The sequence below is a fragment of the Spea bombifrons genome, chromosome 3 (genome assembly GCF_027358695.1).
Source record: "Spea bombifrons isolate aSpeBom1 chromosome 3, aSpeBom1.2.pri, whole genome shotgun sequence".
Taxonomy (NCBI): Eukaryota; Metazoa; Chordata; class Amphibia; order Anura; family Pelobatidae; genus Spea; species Spea bombifrons.
In genome coordinates this window covers 68,481,405-68,500,106 of record NC_071089.1, presented here as the reverse complement: position 1 = coordinate 68,500,106, position 18,702 = coordinate 68,481,405, and the positions used below count along the sequence as shown (strand labels likewise).

Here is an 18,702-nt window from a genome sequence, read left to right as displayed (position 1 = left end):
TTTAATAATTTTAGCTATGTAACATAAAGGCAAACGTTACTATAACTGGCTCACTATGGTTTAAGGGCACTCTTTCTGAATCATGTAAGTGGCAATTGTCACTGCAGTGAACACGTTTTTATGTTACACCTGCCTTGCTTTAAACCTGCAATATATGTAAATAATAAATATATGTTTACGATATCCACAGGGAAGCGTACAGGAGACTCCTGTCTCGTTTGGGTGAACATGGACAAGCCGAATTACAGAAACTTGAAAACTAAAGCCATTGTCTGATCTTCTGCAGATGTACAATTTGACAAGGACACATCTTTTATTATTATTATTATTATCTTTAAACTGATCCAACAGAAACACCAGAACAGTCTTGCGCTGCATTTGAACTGTACATATATAATAGATTTTGAAAATGCATTGTTAATAAATATTTTTGTAAATTTATTATGACTGTTTTAATGCTTCTATGTTTCTACTCATCCTTTAAAAATTCCCATACATAAACAGGGATGTATTTATGTTAGTAGCGCCGCCTAGTACCTACCTCTGCTTCCTTTGTACTGAACGCTGGGAAATACCTGGGCTTCACTCAGGACGCGTTCAGTTCCAGTTGGAGTCATTAATTTGCAAAAGGGAACGCCAAAGAATTTTAAAAGGACCATGCATTAAAGTGCACGCAAAGGCTGGAGTACGTTTCAAGTCACCTTGAGCACAGCATGGGTGAAGATACCTTTTACCTGTCCTCAAGAGCTGCATGACTACCCCCATTGCTGTTTTCCCTGATAAAGTTTCTCCCTCCGTTCGGTTGGACTACTCCAATAAATAATGCATGCAAGTTTGTATGCCGTAAAATGCTTTGGGGTCACTGCAAAATGGGTGGGTGGAATGACCCTTTAAAGGTATTACTCTTTTAAGCTGGCTTTGAAAGGTGGTGCGACCAGACAGGGGAGAGAGAACCCTTTAAGACCGAAAACTAAGGGTTATATCGGATACCTGAGAACAAATAAGCCCTTTGTTTTTTAAATCAAACATCTATAAAACATTTATGCACATTTAAAAAAAACAACACAGGATGTTGAAGTTTTTTTTATTACTCAATTATTTTAAAGGTGTATCGGTAATGGTTGCCCTTTAAATCAAGATACCAAAAATGTTATTCCACATGCAGTGGAGGTGCTCAATGTCTTAAACAAAACTTGTTTCATTATGGCTCCTTTATTTGCAACACCTTTGGTGTTTTATGGAACAAAATGGAACATTAGGTATGCAATTGTATTTATTACATTGATACGCACTCAGGCGTGCTGTTCGGTAGCATATTAGCAGCAAAGACTGATATGATGGAAATGCAACAGTTTTAACAATTATTCATCACAGTTCTCCTATTCAATATGTATTTGAATGTAAAATTCCATTTGTTATCCCAGAACAGAATAATGTGAAAAAATATACATATATTATGGAGTAAAGGTATTTTAGTTTCACATTCCCTTTGTAATCACACACATCATTTCAACTGCATATGTTTGGAAACATTGGTATTATATTGCCCTTAAAAATTCTTATTTTTTGTTCTCAAAATTTTGTAGGATTGTACTAGAGTTGAAATAAATGAAGCTGTGCTAGAACAGATTTAGAGAAACTATGTGACTGCTTTTGAGATTTGTTTCTAATATAAACTCTACTTTAGCAATGGTTTGTAAATAATTTAGACCAGAGCTAGTGAAAATCCTTTAATTTGCATATTTTTGTTGATTGATGAGCCTTTTTGGCATAGAAATAATTTTTCAAGGTATGCATTACTGTATGTGTATATATACTGTATATATATATAGATGAGGCACAATTATTCCCTGCCCTGAAGAACTTACAATCTCTTTTTGATGCTCATGGCTCCAAAATATATAAAGTGACCACCAATTTCACAAGGAGAGCAGCACAGAATGTGAATAATTTAACCCATTTAAGGGTTGGGTTCTGACTTCTTGCAAAAAAAACCCCTCTGTTTTATTTGTCAGTGTTATATGCTTTCATACTGAGCCGATCCTGTGATGAGGAACCTGCAAAGTCTGGAGGTTAGGGCAAGTGAAATATGGCGCCGGAAGAAAACTTGTTGCTATCCCATTGGAAGCAAATGGCAAAGTAGGTCCATAAAATACTTCCTCCTTGCCTTCTCTGCTAACATCAAGCACCTAATTGAATTAGAAAAGGAGAAAAGGTGTTGAAACGATATGCTTAAATACTAAGTACCAGTGTTGCATTTACCCCACGGCATGATACATATACCTCAACAACTTCAATATTATATATCAAGGTTGGAAAAAAATACATTCATCCAAATTCAAGCTTTCCAAGATATCACTATTATTATTATATTTTATTTATATAGCGCCAACAGTTTACGCAGCGCTTAATACAATACATAAATTCAAGGGATATGACAAGACAAGAATTGACAGACTAAGACAAACCGATACATTCGGTGGAGAGAGCCCTGCTCGCAAGCTTACAATCTAGAGATTGATACAGATGAAGACAAGATAACTAACTCTTAAAACATTTTAAGCATGTGACAATTTTCCCACAAGGGATAGAAATTAGGAAATGACTTCATCACCAGAATAAACCCTTAGGATCACCAATGTATTATTAATATCCACCATAGCACTTGAAGTCACCACTTGCAAAAATACTGAACTCTAGCGCTTTTAAAGTGTTACCCTTTAAGATCGAACTCTATCCTCATCTTAATAAGGTGGCCTGTTGTCATCTGCTCTGTCCTTGGGGTGAATATTTTAGCTACAAGGGCTTTGTGTTGATCTCAGTATTTTTGCATTGTGATGGTCACAAATGCTTTTCATAGCCCATACAGTGCCTGCGAAGATGTGCAGTAAAGCGTCTTACCTGTATGCATGACAATGGTTCATTTGTCCAAATAGAATAGCCACCCACTAAATAAATCCGTCCATTATGCACTGCAACGCCAGATTCATTTTGGCCTGGAAGAAAGAAAAACTCTGTTTGTTCTGCATATACAGCTCAGGTGCTCTTGACAAACAATTTCCCCAAAAAATGACATCTATTGGAGCCAATAGGGTTTTTTGGAATCAGTGAAGCAAGCTAGATTTGCTTCACTAATTCATGTTTCAGTGAAGCATTGTGAGGATCTCCTCAGCCCTGTTCTGTATTCAGAAATACTGAAGTATATGCAGAGGCTGGGGGACATCAGTGTTTCTCAAACTAAAGTCACATAATAGATAGCAGAAAATGCACAGTATAACCTGTACCTAATGTAGAGTGCCAAAGACTAGTTGTTCTCATTCATATAACACAGAGCTTGTATGGTTAATACTTATATTTATATATTTATAAACTGTGTGTTAATTTAGTTCTGTACTTATGCTTTTCATGGTGTTTCTACTGAAGATGTATTGTTTATATCAAGCACTTGCTGTATTATGGGTAGGCTACAAACTGACTGATGAATTCCAAATCTCCCTAGTCTGTGGAGTGAATTTACTACTGTGTTTTCAGGAGTGTTGAACATTAGATTTAATCTAAACCAGTGAAATGTGTCTCCAGAAATCTCCTGGTTTTTGGTGGTGTAGATGATGCCTTTTTCAGCACAACATCAACAACCTACCTGTGAGTAAATTGAAGTTACACCGTGTCCACTGATCAGCGTCAATACTGTAGGAGTCTATATGCCGCACCGATATGCGATCATTGTTATAATCTAAATCATTCCCACCGAGGACATACAGCTTCCTTTGAACAGCTGCCATCGCGTGGTAAACTCTTCTCTGTAGCATGGGACTTCGACTGATCCACTTATTCTAATAAATACAAGTGGAATTTTAAAACAATATCAATCTGCTTGGACAATGCCTTATGCAGTCTTCAACCAGTAAACAAATGAATTCGGCTCAATTTACCATTGTGATAAGCACCTGTCAAGTTTACATAGGTATCTCCTTTGTATGTTCTGTAGAATAGTGGTAACCCATCGCAGCTGCTGCCCAATTGAAGAGCACACTTGGTTTCAAAATCAACCCCTATTTGTTGTTTATCTTAAAACAGAATATGCCGTAAACAATCAGAGTCAAACATAGTAGTCTTGCTAAACATAATTGCAAATGGTACATGATAGCAATCACACACCTGCCTTTATATCATAATCTACATTTCTCTTATTATAAATTACAGTAATTATTTGCTAATAATCACCATCCCTCCTCAAATAAATTTAAAAAAGTGTCCTCAATGGCAAAAATCCTGTTTTGGATTATTAGCAGAGGTCCGCAGAGTATTTCATTTTTTTTTCACATTAGTAGTCAAATCCCATGATGGAAAGATAAAGATGGCATCTGATTTGCAAAGTATTGCTCTGTCTCCTGATTACAGCATTCTTTCCTCCTCTGCAATGTCTGCCAGGTGATCCACTGCAAAGGCACAGAGGCAGAGGGTCTGCGCAGGGTCAGAGCGGATACGTCAGTGTTTGAATACTAATCAGTGCCGCGGAAGCAGAGGTCACCACAGCCTGTCTGTTAGCAGGTAGCTCTGTGCTCTGTGGCAGATGGCAGTCATTATTGACTCTCTACAAAGGCCTCGCTTAAAGCCGTGCCCCGATGCAGAAAGATAGAGCTATTGAGATTCAGAGCGGGTACAAGCAGATGTGGTTTGCCAAAGTCCACCGTAAACAATATGCTAGCAGAATTTAAAAAAATAAAAAGATGGTCTGTGTGCAAACATGAAGACACTCTCATTAAAAAGAGGAAATGATAACATTAACTGTGTGCCTGCTAAAACATTGCACACAGCCAGCAATATCAACTAAATTGTGTTATTTTAGTATACAACAACGATGCATACAAATAATAAGAGTGTGTTTGTTTATTGAACACAAATGGCACAGGAGGGCACAAATTAACGCAAAGATTATTTTCCCATCCACTCTAAAAATACACTTAGCCCTTGCAGAAATGCAATTTATTTTTGATATTAGAGTCAATACACCATATTAGCTTTTGATTTATTGTAATAATGTAATTGCATTTCCAAGTATTGATAACCTTTAGACTCCTGCTGCCCTGTACCATGACGCCCATTATGCTGTGCCAACCAGAAGAGCAAAAGAGGTGCAAATACTATGCCCTACTGCATACTGGGGTTTCTTACATATTACCGTTAAGATAATATGAATAAGGATATTTCTTGTTCATATGTATATTTAAGTAACAAATGTATGAGACACTGTGAACTCTCCAGGGACACACATTATTCTGTCCCTCTTTCCTCCTCTGATGTCCCATTTTGCTAGGAGCTGAGAACATTTGGTGGGTATAAGTGCATTATGCTACTCGGTGGCCCTAAAAATCACAATAATCTGGCTACAGGTATTCGATCAACACAATATGGGCAGGCAACTCAAAAAAATTTGTTCATTAGTGTTTTTACAGCCCGTAAAAACAAACTACTTTGCAGACTACTTTTCAGTGTGTCCCTTAAATCTTCAAATAACTTTTTTTTTTTTTTAATGGAATATTACAAATATCTTTCTTAGGACTTAACATTTCCCCTAGGCAAAAGTTATAACATGGGGCATTTTGCTACAATCTATGTATTCTGTACACAAAAATATTACTGTTATATCCTGCAGTGCTTGGGAACAAATGTATATAAAAAATAATTTTTATTAGTGTATATCTGTAAGCAGGAATATTACCTGTGGAATGCCAGCAACAATAGAACCAAATTATCATAGTAGAATATCAAGGAGTCAGCTTCTGTTCTTCTTGGGTGTCTTACACACACATACACACACACACACAATCATATATGTATATACTTTTAACTTTATGTGCTCCATATCAATTGGAACAATATAACTTACCTGGCTTGGATCATATACCATTAATCTGTTTTGATATTGTGCTGTGTTAGTCACTCCACCTGTAAGATAAATGTTCAACAAAGATAGATTATTTAAAACACATAGTATAGGTGGAATGCTATATTAAACCAAGTATGACCCTGATAAAGGGTCAAAAGCATACTTTTTTCATGTAGAAAATATTAAAATCGGTAATTTTTCTGTTTTAAATAACAAATATGTGCCATGGTATTCAATAGTTTTTAATTTATACACCCAGGCTCAAATCCCAGTGGCATTTTACAGAACACTATGACATTTAAATGCCCTATGTCAGTTGGAAAATGATGAATTTTGTTCTTTAACATTTGTGATAAAATACATTTTTTCTACCCTTTTAGTGAATAACTACCGTTCTTCATTCACATCAATCTGTTCCCTTGAAACATTACATAATATACCTTTTCTTTGTTTCTATCTGTCCTTGGGTGTTAATAGCCCCTCCACATTTTACAGTGATACAAGAATCTGCATCAGCCCAGTGGACTAGATTTTAGATGGTATCCCAACAAGTCGATTTGCCTATTCCAAAAATTATTTTGAGATGCCTCATTCGATGAGAATCTATTCCCGGTGAGCAAGAAGCTTAAACATGGTGGCAATGGGGGTGTAAGAGCAACAAGACTATGCAAGTAAATCCAAACAGAGGAACAAAGTAAGAAAAATATACTTCAATATTGATAGTAGTGGATTATATGGAATATTAGAGAAAATAAATAAAAGCCAACTCACATATTAGTGAATAAACTTCATAGTGGGGAAATCTGAGTCAGGGAACAGGGACAATACCAAAGTTCCTCAAATCAACTCAACAATTTGAGAACTCGGGGTATACCGGTGCCTAATTCTAGGCAACTAATCAAACAGACCCATTCCAATCCTTCCTTCTTTTCAGTAATGCTAGGCTAGGTCACTGTAACTTCATCCACGGGTCAACATGCCCCAAACAACTTATTCATAGAGAGACTTTGCTTTCTTACGGTTCTGACACATTTAACAATACTATTCACATCATTTTGGCATAGTTGAAACACCAGCATGTCCTGAGTTGAGTCCCCACTGTCTTATATTCTACCGAGGAGATGCAATTAGAGCTAACCAACTAAACCCAATTTTTGGCACTAGGGAAGTGTTCAATGCACTATGCTTTGAACTCACTATGGTCCAAGGTCGCTGTGGGCTTCAATAAGTGTAAACCTTTGTCCCTCTTGTTTGACACAGTTGCCATATACCTCAACTATAATACAGCTTTGACTTATAAAAACAATTTAAGCAACTTAGCAGCTGTATTTGCTATTCATGATTTTTATTTGGTTTTGTTTTTTTTCTCCAACCCACATCAGGCAGCTTTAAATATGACTTTCTCAGTTACACAAAACAGATTGTCAAAAGTAAAGAATGAGGAAACAACCATCTCCCCAGAATACGCCTGCTGCCCTCCTGCAATGCTGGAGGTCTCGGATAATTATATGCACTCCACATACCTCCCCGCTCAGTTTCAGATTAATCTTCTGAAATGAGATGCCGTGGATTTGCATACAGATTTGACGACATAAAAAAAAACGTGAAATTATTCGTTAGTTTCTATATGTTGCTATTTCTTCTAGCATGGAGTACCCTTGCCTCCAGCAGTATTCATGGCTTTGAAAGTCATCACAATGATTTGCCTCCTCTTAGGTTATGATACCCCATGCTGGTGCACTATCCCCTGCAATCAAAGCAATTGCGCACATTCACTGGTTCCTTCCTAAGAAGTATATTTTATTGATTGGCAGTTTTGATCTCTATCCTCAGGGGGATAATCAACATCTTACGAACATTCTATAGATATATCTGGCATTAAATATGCCATCTTCTATGAACTTCCATTTTTAAGCAAAAACAACTTTTTCTTTCTTCTAACTTTGAAGTGCAAGAGATAACATTTTAAATATTCTGCCAAAATTTGAATGAACTCCACTGTAATGCATCCTTGAAGTGATAGCGCCAGCTATAGAAATGGTTAACCTTCCCTTAGACTCATAGCAGCTCTTTGCAAAGACGATGGAAAGTTACTTCAATGGCATTTTAAGAATTTGTGAAGTGTCCCAAAATGTTCAATTCAAGCAAAAAATGGGTAATAATTTCTCTATAAAGGGAGAAATGATGCAGCCGTTTTAACTTGTGAATTGCATGGCCGATAGGTTCCACAATAAAATAAGATACTTAAATAATGGCTAAAATATGTTATGTTTAGACATTCCCGTAGAAATCTTCCGATCTACTGAAAAAGGTGGGCACGACAGTCTTTCGTTAATACAGAGTATCGTAATTCTGGCTGATGCACAGGCATAGGTTGATGATTCTTGAAAATAGGCTATACACATAAATGTGTGTGTTTATAAAACAACAAATAGTTTTGTACATGGGGAGCATCATTATTAATGATATAAATAGTGGCTTTTCAGAGCTCATTAGTTCTGGGAATTTAACCCTTTGATGGCTAGTGTTTTGCAATGTAGTGCCTAGTACTCTTGTACTCCAATGCTTTATTTTAGCTGGGCACTTTTACTTCCTAGGTGTTTACCTAAATGCCAAATTACTATGGGGTTAATTTGAAGAAGTAAATATTGGTGAAGACAAAGGCGGTCAGGAATAATATAATAATCGTCAGCCTTTGTTCCCCTTTCGCATTTGTACAAACATCAAGCCTAATTCTATACAATTTTAATGTGTTTGGATCTGTTTTTCAAACTGTACATATTTGATGAGAAGGGTAAAGGTTAAACCTTTGGGGTTGGTAATAAAATAAAAATTACATCCCAATGGAGTAAACTTAAAACGTATTCCTTTAATCGGTCAGAAAAAATAGAGCAGTTTCATCCAATTATTTGTATTGCCCAACAAAACAGTTAGGAATTGTGATCATCCAACATAAGATTGAGTAAATAACGGGAGCGTTTTTGACCTCCATTAAGTACTGTATAATTTAACACACTGTAGCACAGCTACTCCAGCATGACAGTATATAATCATTACATCAAGACCTGTGTGTTTGTTTGCCGTTGGTTCAGCCGGCAGATATAAAAAAAAAGCTGTACCAAAGTAGTCTTTAAACAGTAATTCATGGAGCGACACTTTAGAACTGTTAACCCAAAGTCGCCACCTGCTTCATAAATGCTACATAACCTTTTGCAGATTTGTGATGATTTGTTTCACTCTGATTAACAAAAATATTAATCTTATAGATGCACAGACTGTATGCTGGCAAGAGCAGGGCCCTCTCTTCCTTCTATACCAGCACCTCTTAACATATGTTAAACGTATTGCCAATCTGAAATATTTACACTGTCCTCTATTGTAATAGCGCTATGGAATCAGCTGCTGCTATATAAATATAATCTTATAAACTGACCACTGAGTGTATTTGTCAAATGTGTAAAATTTGGACAAAGAAAAAAAAACACAGGTTACAGGTTTCTGGTGTAACAAATTGTCTAAGGACCCAACACTGGACACAGCTACTTTCTACAAATCCTCAGTCCCACATTTTCCTTTTTAGGTACCATAAAATACCGTGCTGGTCACCAGTCTAGAAAAATCCATACCGACTATTTGTTGAATTTCATTCTCCTTGAGAGCAATATTGCTTACATATTCCTTCATATATGCTTTTTAAAGTGCGTTCCCATAACTTGATTATTATTTTTTTTTCACACTTTTTTATATGTTGCGCGATGGATTATTTGCTGTGTTTGTTTGTTTTGCATGTAATTGTGTCATCTCTACTGGAAAGAAGATTTACAGAGATTATAGTATATATTTTGTATCACTGGGTGTTACAACAAGCTGCTACATTCATAGAGGGATATACAAATTTGAGCATTTGCATCACTAAATGTTATAATACTTTTCCAAGCTCACCTACTTTTTTTGATTGCTTTCTACATTTTGGGTGTGTGTACGGGAGACTACCCTGAGTACTTGGTTTGGAGCTTTTTTCTTTTTTATATAAGCGCTTTATTTCACATTTATATAGTATTGGTGACCGGTCTAGTCTGTATTCTGTACTCCGTATTGACCAGGGCCCTACAGTGACCATGAAACAGGTGTGGAGTGTGGGAGAGTGATGCATATAGCAGGATGGTCGGGCTACAACATTGAGGTGAAAATGTTCTGGAGATTTGTAGGCTGTAAGCTTTTCTCCTTGGAAAGATACGAATGGCTGACACTGTATGGAACAATAAAATTGTGAGCAGTTTTTTTTTTAAGATTTTTTTGAAAGCCCTATAGGGTTTTGTTCTCTCCTCTACTTTAGCTATTCTTTCCTACTCCTTCGTTCCTTTTTTCTGTCCCTCTTCCCTTTTCTTTCTTACTTTTGTTTTATTTCATGCTTTCCAAGACAGGCTATTATTTTCCATGTGTCTAAATAATAATTATAATAATATATATTTTGCTTGGTAACGCATTGATTTGGCCATTGTTAGACAAAAATGGTTTCTAGATAAATAGCAGTAACATCAGCCTTAGCTATAGTCTGCTGGAAAAGCCACTTCTGGTTATCATGTCGTGCTCCATTGGCCAAAGTATAACATTGTTAATATTAAAAACATGAAAATGAATGCATTCCACAAAAAAGTTCTTATTTACCTGATATCCAAAGAAGATCATCAGCAACACATCCTGCATGACATGAAAGAGACCTGTCAAAGGATTGTACGAAAGTCCACTTATTTTTCTTGGGACAGTACCTCTCTACAGATGGTAGGACTTGTCGAAGTTCATTTCTTCCTCCAACTGCGTAAAGACAGTTGTCCACTGCTCCGAGCACAAAATGCTCTCTGCAGTTTTTCATGGGTGCAATTTCTATCCATGTATTACTACGGGGGTCATACCGACATGCAGTTTTCACCGCACAAGTGCGACCTGTGGCATGTTCAACTTCTCCACCTGCTGCAAATAGAAAGTCTCCTAAGATTGCTACACAGTGATGACTTCTTCCTACTGGCATAGGGGTCAATTCGCTCCAATTGGCTATGCCTGCAATATGGACATTGTCCTGATCCACTGGGTTAAAGTATCTAAGCTCCCGAACTTTGCAGATCTCCCTCTTTTTTCCTCCAACAATGTAAAGTGTGTTAGACTGAAAGCGTGGCTTTGTCCGTATCGTCTGCCACACTGGCTGTGCATAGAGGCTTTGATGATATTCCAAGGCTTCGTTAATAAGTGCTGTTGCTTTTTCACTGCTTTGTATCAGAGGATGACAGAGGGCAACCGTATGAAGAGTGTTTGTATCCATCAGGCCAAAACGGACATATTGCAGAAGCTCGTCCATGTACTGATAACGACAATTGTGCTCCAGCCACCTGACAGCCAGCTGAAATAAATCAGTTAATCCTTAAAAATGCAGTAACAGCTTCACAAAATAGTTTTATACCATATTTGTAAAATTATTGTCAAATTATATATTATGGCTTTATTTTTTATAAATAATTTGACATATCCAGTGCAAAGGTGATTGAAAAGTATTTCTCCTGATTTTAGAAACACCTCACCTAATCACCAGGCAAACATTAGACTATGTGTATCATTATTACCAACCAAGATGTTTTTCAAATTTGATACGCAAAAGTGTATGTTTCTGAACTGGGCTATTTCACAAGGGCCATTCTACCACATTTCATGCAGCAACTAAACTCTTCTAAGGTATGTGGGATAAATGAAAAAAACATTTTGCACACTCTTTGCAATTGCACTTAGGATTCCTTTACAAATGTATGTTTAAGCAACATGCCCAAGTCCTTTGCCCCTTCAACCGGTTCCCCCTCGGGATAGGCCTTTTGGGATTGAGGGGGCATGGAACTTTGTGATGATTCTTCAAAGACATGGGACAAACTCTATGAAGCACAGACAGGATAACCCGAGGCAAGCCGTAGTCAGGAAACCAGAATTCAGGATACTCATAGAACAAAGCCGAGGTCGGGAAGCCCGGAGAACAGCGTAGTAGAGGTTAAGCCGGTGTCAAACATGGAATGAATACGAGTAGGATTGCACTGTGGCAGGATACAATATGACTAGCACAAGTATGGCTACCAGAGAACATAGTGTTCTGGTATCTGGGGCATAGATAGGGCTTCCTATGGGATGTTTGAATTTTGGTATGGGATTTCAAAATGGAGCGACGTCACTCTGTCACATGTGCACGCTCCTTGGCCAATTTTAGTGTGACGCGGCTGTGCGCAAGGCCTCAAGCATGAGCCGGAGCAGTGGCTGGAGGAAGGAAGGATCTGCTTACAGACCAGAGGATTTTTATGATTTCAAGGAAATTTAATTGCCAATAAGGTCTGTTAGGGAATACATTTTTAAATATTCCTAGGTTGGAGAGCCACAAAGGGATTTTTCAAGAGTTTTTTAATTATTATTTTTCTAAGTTAAGAGGCATGGTTTCTTGTATACTTTCTTCCATTGATTTTCTTTTTTTTTATTCACTAAAGACTCCTTGGGGACTCCATGGATCCTTTTTGTAACACAGGGGTTCCTTTAATTTTTTCACGTTTTTGTGAAAGGAGAGTGGTGGGGAGGGTCATCAGACCCTGCAGAGTCTCTCTCATGTTACGGGCCCCTCCTGCTGTGCCAGTGAAAAGGGATGCTTTAATGGCCATTCAGGCTTTTTGAATCCCCTACCATTTCAGTCCGAGAGCTGTTATATTGTTTCTTTCAGTTCTAAGTCAGTGGTGTTAGCTGCTGCTGTTATCAGGGAGACCATGCTGTCATTAGTCTGCTAGTTCTCTTGTGCATCAACAGTGAAATTGCAAAACAACGATGGATGTAATACTACATCCCTGGTAGTTAAAGGGACACTCCAGCCATCATGATAGCTGTCCCCTTTCAACATGTATGGGGAGATTCTGTAGAACCCCCTATATGCGTTTGCCCCATTTCCCACCCATCTAATATTTGCCATGCAGAAGATCTGTTCATCTGAACACATCTTCTGACACCTAACATATTTGCAGGTAAAAATGGAATTTGCCTTCAAATACCCAGCACCTTTCTAACGGCTGCCCGAAGCCTACCCCTCTTCAGGATGGATCCACATTCCCTCCCAGCTCTTCCAATTGTCTCCTCATGCTAAATTGTAGGAAAAAACAGGTGAAATTGACATTTTAGTTGAATAAGAGCAGTACCACTGAGTACCTGTGCAGCTACGCCAAAATCTTGAAAAAAGCACTTTTTCATGTTTGACTAGACCTACAGAAAGCCGTACCTTTCATAATGAAAAAAATTATATGGAATCATTAACCATTACTCTAAAATACGCCTTACTCCCACAGCTTATCAGCAGCAAATGTCAACAGTCAGCCAGTCAGCGGCAGGACAAAGTGTACATAACCACTAGCTGAAGAATCAACTTGTTTTAGTAAATGTCATTTGCACATTATGAACATGACCACTTAACACTGCAAGTTATACTTAAGGAAAATTCCATATCTCTTTAACCTTTCCCATTTATAAGAGGATTCATTATTTTAAAACATATTGATGGTGATATTTTCCTACTATTTCTGTGCAGTTTAACAAATGTACAAAAAAAAAACACAAAAAGACTATTATAAACAAACGAGGCAGAATCTCGGGTGTACAAAAAAAGTTGGACATATTTATTGTTCACTAAGTAATTTTTGGAATATTTTTTTTTCCACGTTAGCATGAATAATTCCAAAATGTAAACTAGCTATCTTATTTTATGGAAACATTTTTTGGATCTAGGGTAATGTTGGACTGTGAAAAAGATCTGACTGACTGTTTAAAACAATGTATATTGTATAGGTAATCAATGTGAAGCCTATAGCAAATATGCTTATACCTATCTGCACCTTTCATTTCCTTCTCATTTAACTGATAATTATAATTTAATACTAACACTCATAGTTCACACTTTGTCACATATTGAATCAGCAAATCTTAAGTGTCAAATTACTTTCACCTTCTTTCATCAATATGTAATCAGGCCTAGCTGAAGTCTAATCAACCAATGCTAGTGGGAATACGTCTTCTTCCATGACTGTTGAGGTCTTGGCGGAATACTATGTGAAAGTTAAAAAGTGTTATTGAAACAGAACCAGCCAAATTCCATTAGGAAAGCAAAGGAGGAATATATGTTCTCCTGCTAACTCAAGCGTTCTAGTGTCCATGCAATTTGCAGAACTTTTAATTGTGCCACTATACTAACTATTCGCCACTTGATGTCAACATGGTAAGGAAAAATAATTTAAACATTTCATCTCCTGTATTAAAAGAGCAAAGAGAAAGACAGGGAAGCCATGACTAGTAGCACTCAAGAGGAAACCTAAACACCCAAAATATCAAAAATCAACTATAAAACTGGCTGGTCACACACAGCATAGTTACTGAACCACAAAATACAAATAATAACATGCATAATGCAAAAATGTATCTGATAATAACCTACAAGAACATAGCAGTCTTAAACTGGAGCAAGTCTCCCTTCATATAAATGTATATGGGGAGATAATGTCCACTAAGGTTTAGCTGTTGCAAAATAAAAATGAGAAGGGCGGTGCAGGGCTACCCTTAGCAAGGTGGGGAATATTTTTTAGCTGGGGTAACTGTAATACCTTATAATAAATATAAAATGGCGAGAAATCGCTAAAGTATCTTGTTAGATAATCCCCTTTACTTTTTACAATGAAAGACAGACTTTGATTTGCATTAAAAAAATTCACCAAAAGGCAATGATGAGTTTAAAAAATCAGTACCTCTCAAGTGATATGTTCACAACATGAAAATATTTACTACTGTGGAATTACTAGGAATTTGCAAAGTTCTAATTTGTAAAAAAAAAAAAAAAATGGAACGAAGATTTGCTCCTGCTTTGTTTTTCAGAGGCTTTAAAAAATGCAGCTGTGAAGGTCACTGAGTGTTAGAACTTCCTCGGGGCAGTGAATAAATTAAATCCGGAGGAAAAAAAAAAATCTAAATTGTGATTTCCAGAGTGTAAGGCACAAAGTCTAAATGACAGTGATTGGCAGGCAAACTATATCCTTGCAATATAGAAGACCGCACGTTCTCATTTCTTCAGTGTAGGCAGCAAGCGCCCATTAAACCTCCGTCTGATGCCCAAATTAACCTTCTTGGCAAACTGAAAGAGGCACAAACTATCATAATCAACCTTTCATTATCACAGCAGCCTCTAGTTAAAGGGTCAGAATAATTGTGCCATCAGAGCACTGATTGTTTTCAATCAACAGAAGGCTCGAGTGACAGCTCGGTGATAGAGCAGTTTGATGAAACCTCACCAAGCCTAATCAGAGGAGATGAAAGGAAAGCATGATTGGTGCAAATGAACAGCCGTGCCTCTCTTTTTTCATTTACAATCTAAAATTACTCTTAAAACTGTGGCTTTTCCATTCCCTCCCCTTACTAGGGCCTCTAGAAAAATGTTTGACGTGTTATGAGTTTTGACACAACCGAATTCTGAAGCCCAGGTCTAGTGATCTGCTGGATATTTACGTGGATGCATCGTATAATTTCAACAAGATTTGCTCTTGGAAAGTGTATGATGAGGATAGATTTTGCAGATAGATGTGATATCATCTCCTCTCCCTGTTTGATTAGTGGAATAGTTTGTTACGCCTTATACAGTGTGTGATGAGATAAGCGATATTTGAAAGGCTTTAACGTTTCTTGTTTTTTTTTTTTTCATTCAAATGCAGTCCTGGCACTGAGTGCTGACAATGATTCATGCAAAGAAGGGAGACGGAAAGGAAAGGCATTAAACAGGGGTTGGGTGTTAAAAGGCTTTACTGGCAAAGATGGAATTAGACAGGGTTTATGTATTCAGAGTACTCTGCATGTATCTAGGATACAGGGGATATTTCATGATTGACACAAACTCCATTGCCAGGAAACCTTATATTCAATACTGAGTGGTTGATCTCACGCTAATAAGAACAAATTATGTTTTGTTGCCAGGCCCTGTGTACGGCAGAAGAAGCGAGGCAAGCAGAAGAATGGGGCAAATTCTCTCTGTGCTGCTTGGATGCAACAATTAAAGGTGCTGTTCCAACAACTCTGCTGAATTTAACACATATGTAACTAAATGCAGCATCAGAAACGTCATTCGTCAGTCTTCTTGAGGAAAGCACACACTGTTTCTAGAAGTAATTCTTAAATCATGAAAAACTTTGTCTCATTCATATTTTTTTCTAGGAATACTTTTCATATGACACAAAAGCTTTTCTTTGTTTTTTCATCTTGTCATCATCATAGACCCACAGGGGTATCTAGGTTACTAAGATCTTCATGCAGCATTTATACATGACTCGATACTTTGTTGCTCACTCTTTGGATTTTTTGCTGAATAAGTTGTGGAAGCCGAATGCTGAGGACTGATCATGTGTTTTTTGGCCTGCTATATGATTGAGCTATTGCTTGACCCATTCCCACATGTGAAAAATTGGCAGCCCTCCCCTGGCAGTGAGCCACAAGCATTACCTTGTGGCACATTACACAAATGAACCTTAGCAGAACAGTCATTTTGTTCGTTCCTCTGAATGTGTCATTGCATAAAAGCACAAAGACACTTGTAAAAAGTGAGTTTTTTACATTAACATGGCAGAATGTATCAGTGCCTACTTTTGTGTCGCATGAAAATCAAGCAGTCACTGACAAAAAGAGTCAATAAGGTTACACTTTACAGCATTAAATAAGTGTTTGGACATTTGACAGTACTAGGGATTTTGATTCTAATTCTATATTTGGTAATTAAAGCGTTAAATTCAGAAAACAACACATCTAAACATTTAAAACACCAAATCTTTGATTCTGACATGTCAGACAACCACTCTATCTGACCATAGGATAAAGTAACCCTATTTACAAAAAATATGGTTCCTAATGACAGCAGCATGTTTTATTCACAGCAACTCTTTGAGAAAAAAAACTTTATTTACTAAAATACTGATCCTTTTTCTAAATTATATAGAGAATAATAATGTTTACAGACTAAATAATAGACACATGCAAATGGGATTCAGATAGATTTTTTGGTTTGTTTTTGTCTCATTCGTTTTCAGGCAACAAATTTTGTTCCCTGCCCATTCACTTTGCATTTTTAACTACGGAACGAAATTTGTTGCTCAGAGCCCACATGCACTCTCATTCACTTCCACTCACTCTCTCACATACTCACACTCTCATTCTCATTTGCTCTCTCTCTCACGCTCTCTATATGTTTCCCTACCTCATTTGCCAACCACTTCCACTTCTGCATCTTCTTGTTCTTCATCTTCTCTATTCTACCTTCTGTCTCTCATATTCTCACCTTTATCTTTTATTTTCTTCCTTCTATCTTCATCCGCATCCCTGCGGATATTACCTGGAATGAACTTCCACCAAAATAGCAGGCTCTTCCAGTGATGTCATCTCCCCCAATCCTCCAATTGGCGAAGAGAACATCACCAAAGGTGCTGCAATTTTAACCTAAGGTGAACTTCCGTCAAAATGGTGGCACTTCCGCTGAGGTCCTCTGCCTCAATTAGATTGGGGAAGTAGACATCAACATAAGCGTTGTCATTTTGGCCTAAGGTGAACTTCCGCCCAAATCGTAGCACTTTCGCTAACTTCTTCTCCCCCGATTGGAGGATCGAGGGAGAAGATGTCAGTGAAAGAGCTGCCATTCTGGAGGAAGTTCACCTTAGGACAAAATAGTGGCGCTTTTGGAGACTCTCTCTCCTCTGATTGAATGATCAGGGGAGAGGATGTCACCGGAAGTGTTGCCACACGTAGAATTTTTGTGACTTTGTACGAATCACCAAATTTGTCAAAATTCTGAACATTTGCAATTCGTACGTGATGCTGGCAAGAATATTTATTTCACAAATTTGTAAACTATATCAACTGGAAAAAAACTAGAAATCTAAAAAAATAAATTAACTTATAAGTAAGTTGAATAACTTTAAATTAATAACATTTACTGAACAGATATGATACAGCATAACTCATATCATGGTATACTGAACCAGACATTAATGGTGGTACAGCGTAACTCCAATCACTATACTTTGAGCCAGACATTGACGGTAGTGCAGCATGACCCCTATAACTATAAAATTAGGCGGCTGTCGCAACAACTGACTGTTGTTAAGTAGTTCAAGCAGCTGTTGTAAGGAAGGATTAAACTTTCATTACATAAAACTGATCTCAGCTAATTAAACCACACATAACTTTATCCTAATGCTCTGTGCTACATTGGGTTGACTGTGAAATAAATGCATATCTGTAGGAGGAATAGTTGAACTTTAGCACAGTTTTATCTGTCCAATCTACCTCCCCTCATTCTCCTCTTTCCTAGGAGATAAGAATGTTAGGTTACTTGGTATTATCATCTGTGAGCTCTACTGGTCATCTACCCTCTACTCTCCCTTGTTGATGCCCCATTTATGTGTAGAACCATTTTACAAGCTAAAATGAGCATGATGCGAGGCAGTCCATGGGGCAAACAAACAATTTATTTTGTGAAAAACAAAACTGACACTTGTCCTTTAAAGGTTAAACATATACATAACTTATAAATGAATAAGTAACATCAACCACAAAACATAAAATTCATTTGGAGCCAAAGTACAGAACCCAAACCAACTTTGTCCTAATCGCAAGATATATTGACTATAGAGTCATGTTAGTTTTATATCTATAGCATTCCCAGTGGCGTAACAAAAGGGATACGTCTTCAAAGAAAACCTTTTCACTAAGACAACTAATAAAAAAAG

At 37.3% G+C, this 18,702-nt stretch overlaps 2 protein-coding genes across 2 annotated transcripts in view; one reads left to right on the top strand and one right to left on the bottom strand.

Moving 5' to 3' along the window:
* Nucleotides 1–441, top strand: part of MMS22L (MMS22 like, DNA repair protein) — a 41,200-nt gene extending 40,759 nt beyond the window's left edge. The window contains exon 24 of the mRNA XM_053459872.1: nucleotides 191–441. Coding sequence (XP_053315847.1) covers nucleotides 191–263 — 73 coding nt within the window. The 3' untranslated portion in view covers nucleotides 264–441. The remainder of the gene's footprint in view (nucleotides 1–190) is intronic.
* A 626-nt stretch (nucleotides 442–1,067) lies between these two features.
* Nucleotides 1,068–18,702, bottom strand: part of KLHL32 (kelch like family member 32) — a 73,289-nt gene continuing 55,654 nt past the window's right edge. The window contains exons 7-11 of the mRNA XM_053458455.1: nucleotides 10,559–11,285; nucleotides 5,891–5,949; nucleotides 3,641–3,833; nucleotides 2,902–2,996; nucleotides 1,068–2,189 (exon numbers count right to left, since the gene is read on the bottom strand). Coding sequence (XP_053314430.1) covers nucleotides 2,028–2,189; nucleotides 2,902–2,996; nucleotides 3,641–3,833; nucleotides 5,891–5,949; nucleotides 10,559–11,285 — 1,236 coding nt within the window. The 3' untranslated portion in view covers nucleotides 1,068–2,027. The remainder of the gene's footprint in view (nucleotides 2,190–2,901; nucleotides 2,997–3,640; nucleotides 3,834–5,890; nucleotides 5,950–10,558; nucleotides 11,286–18,702) is intronic.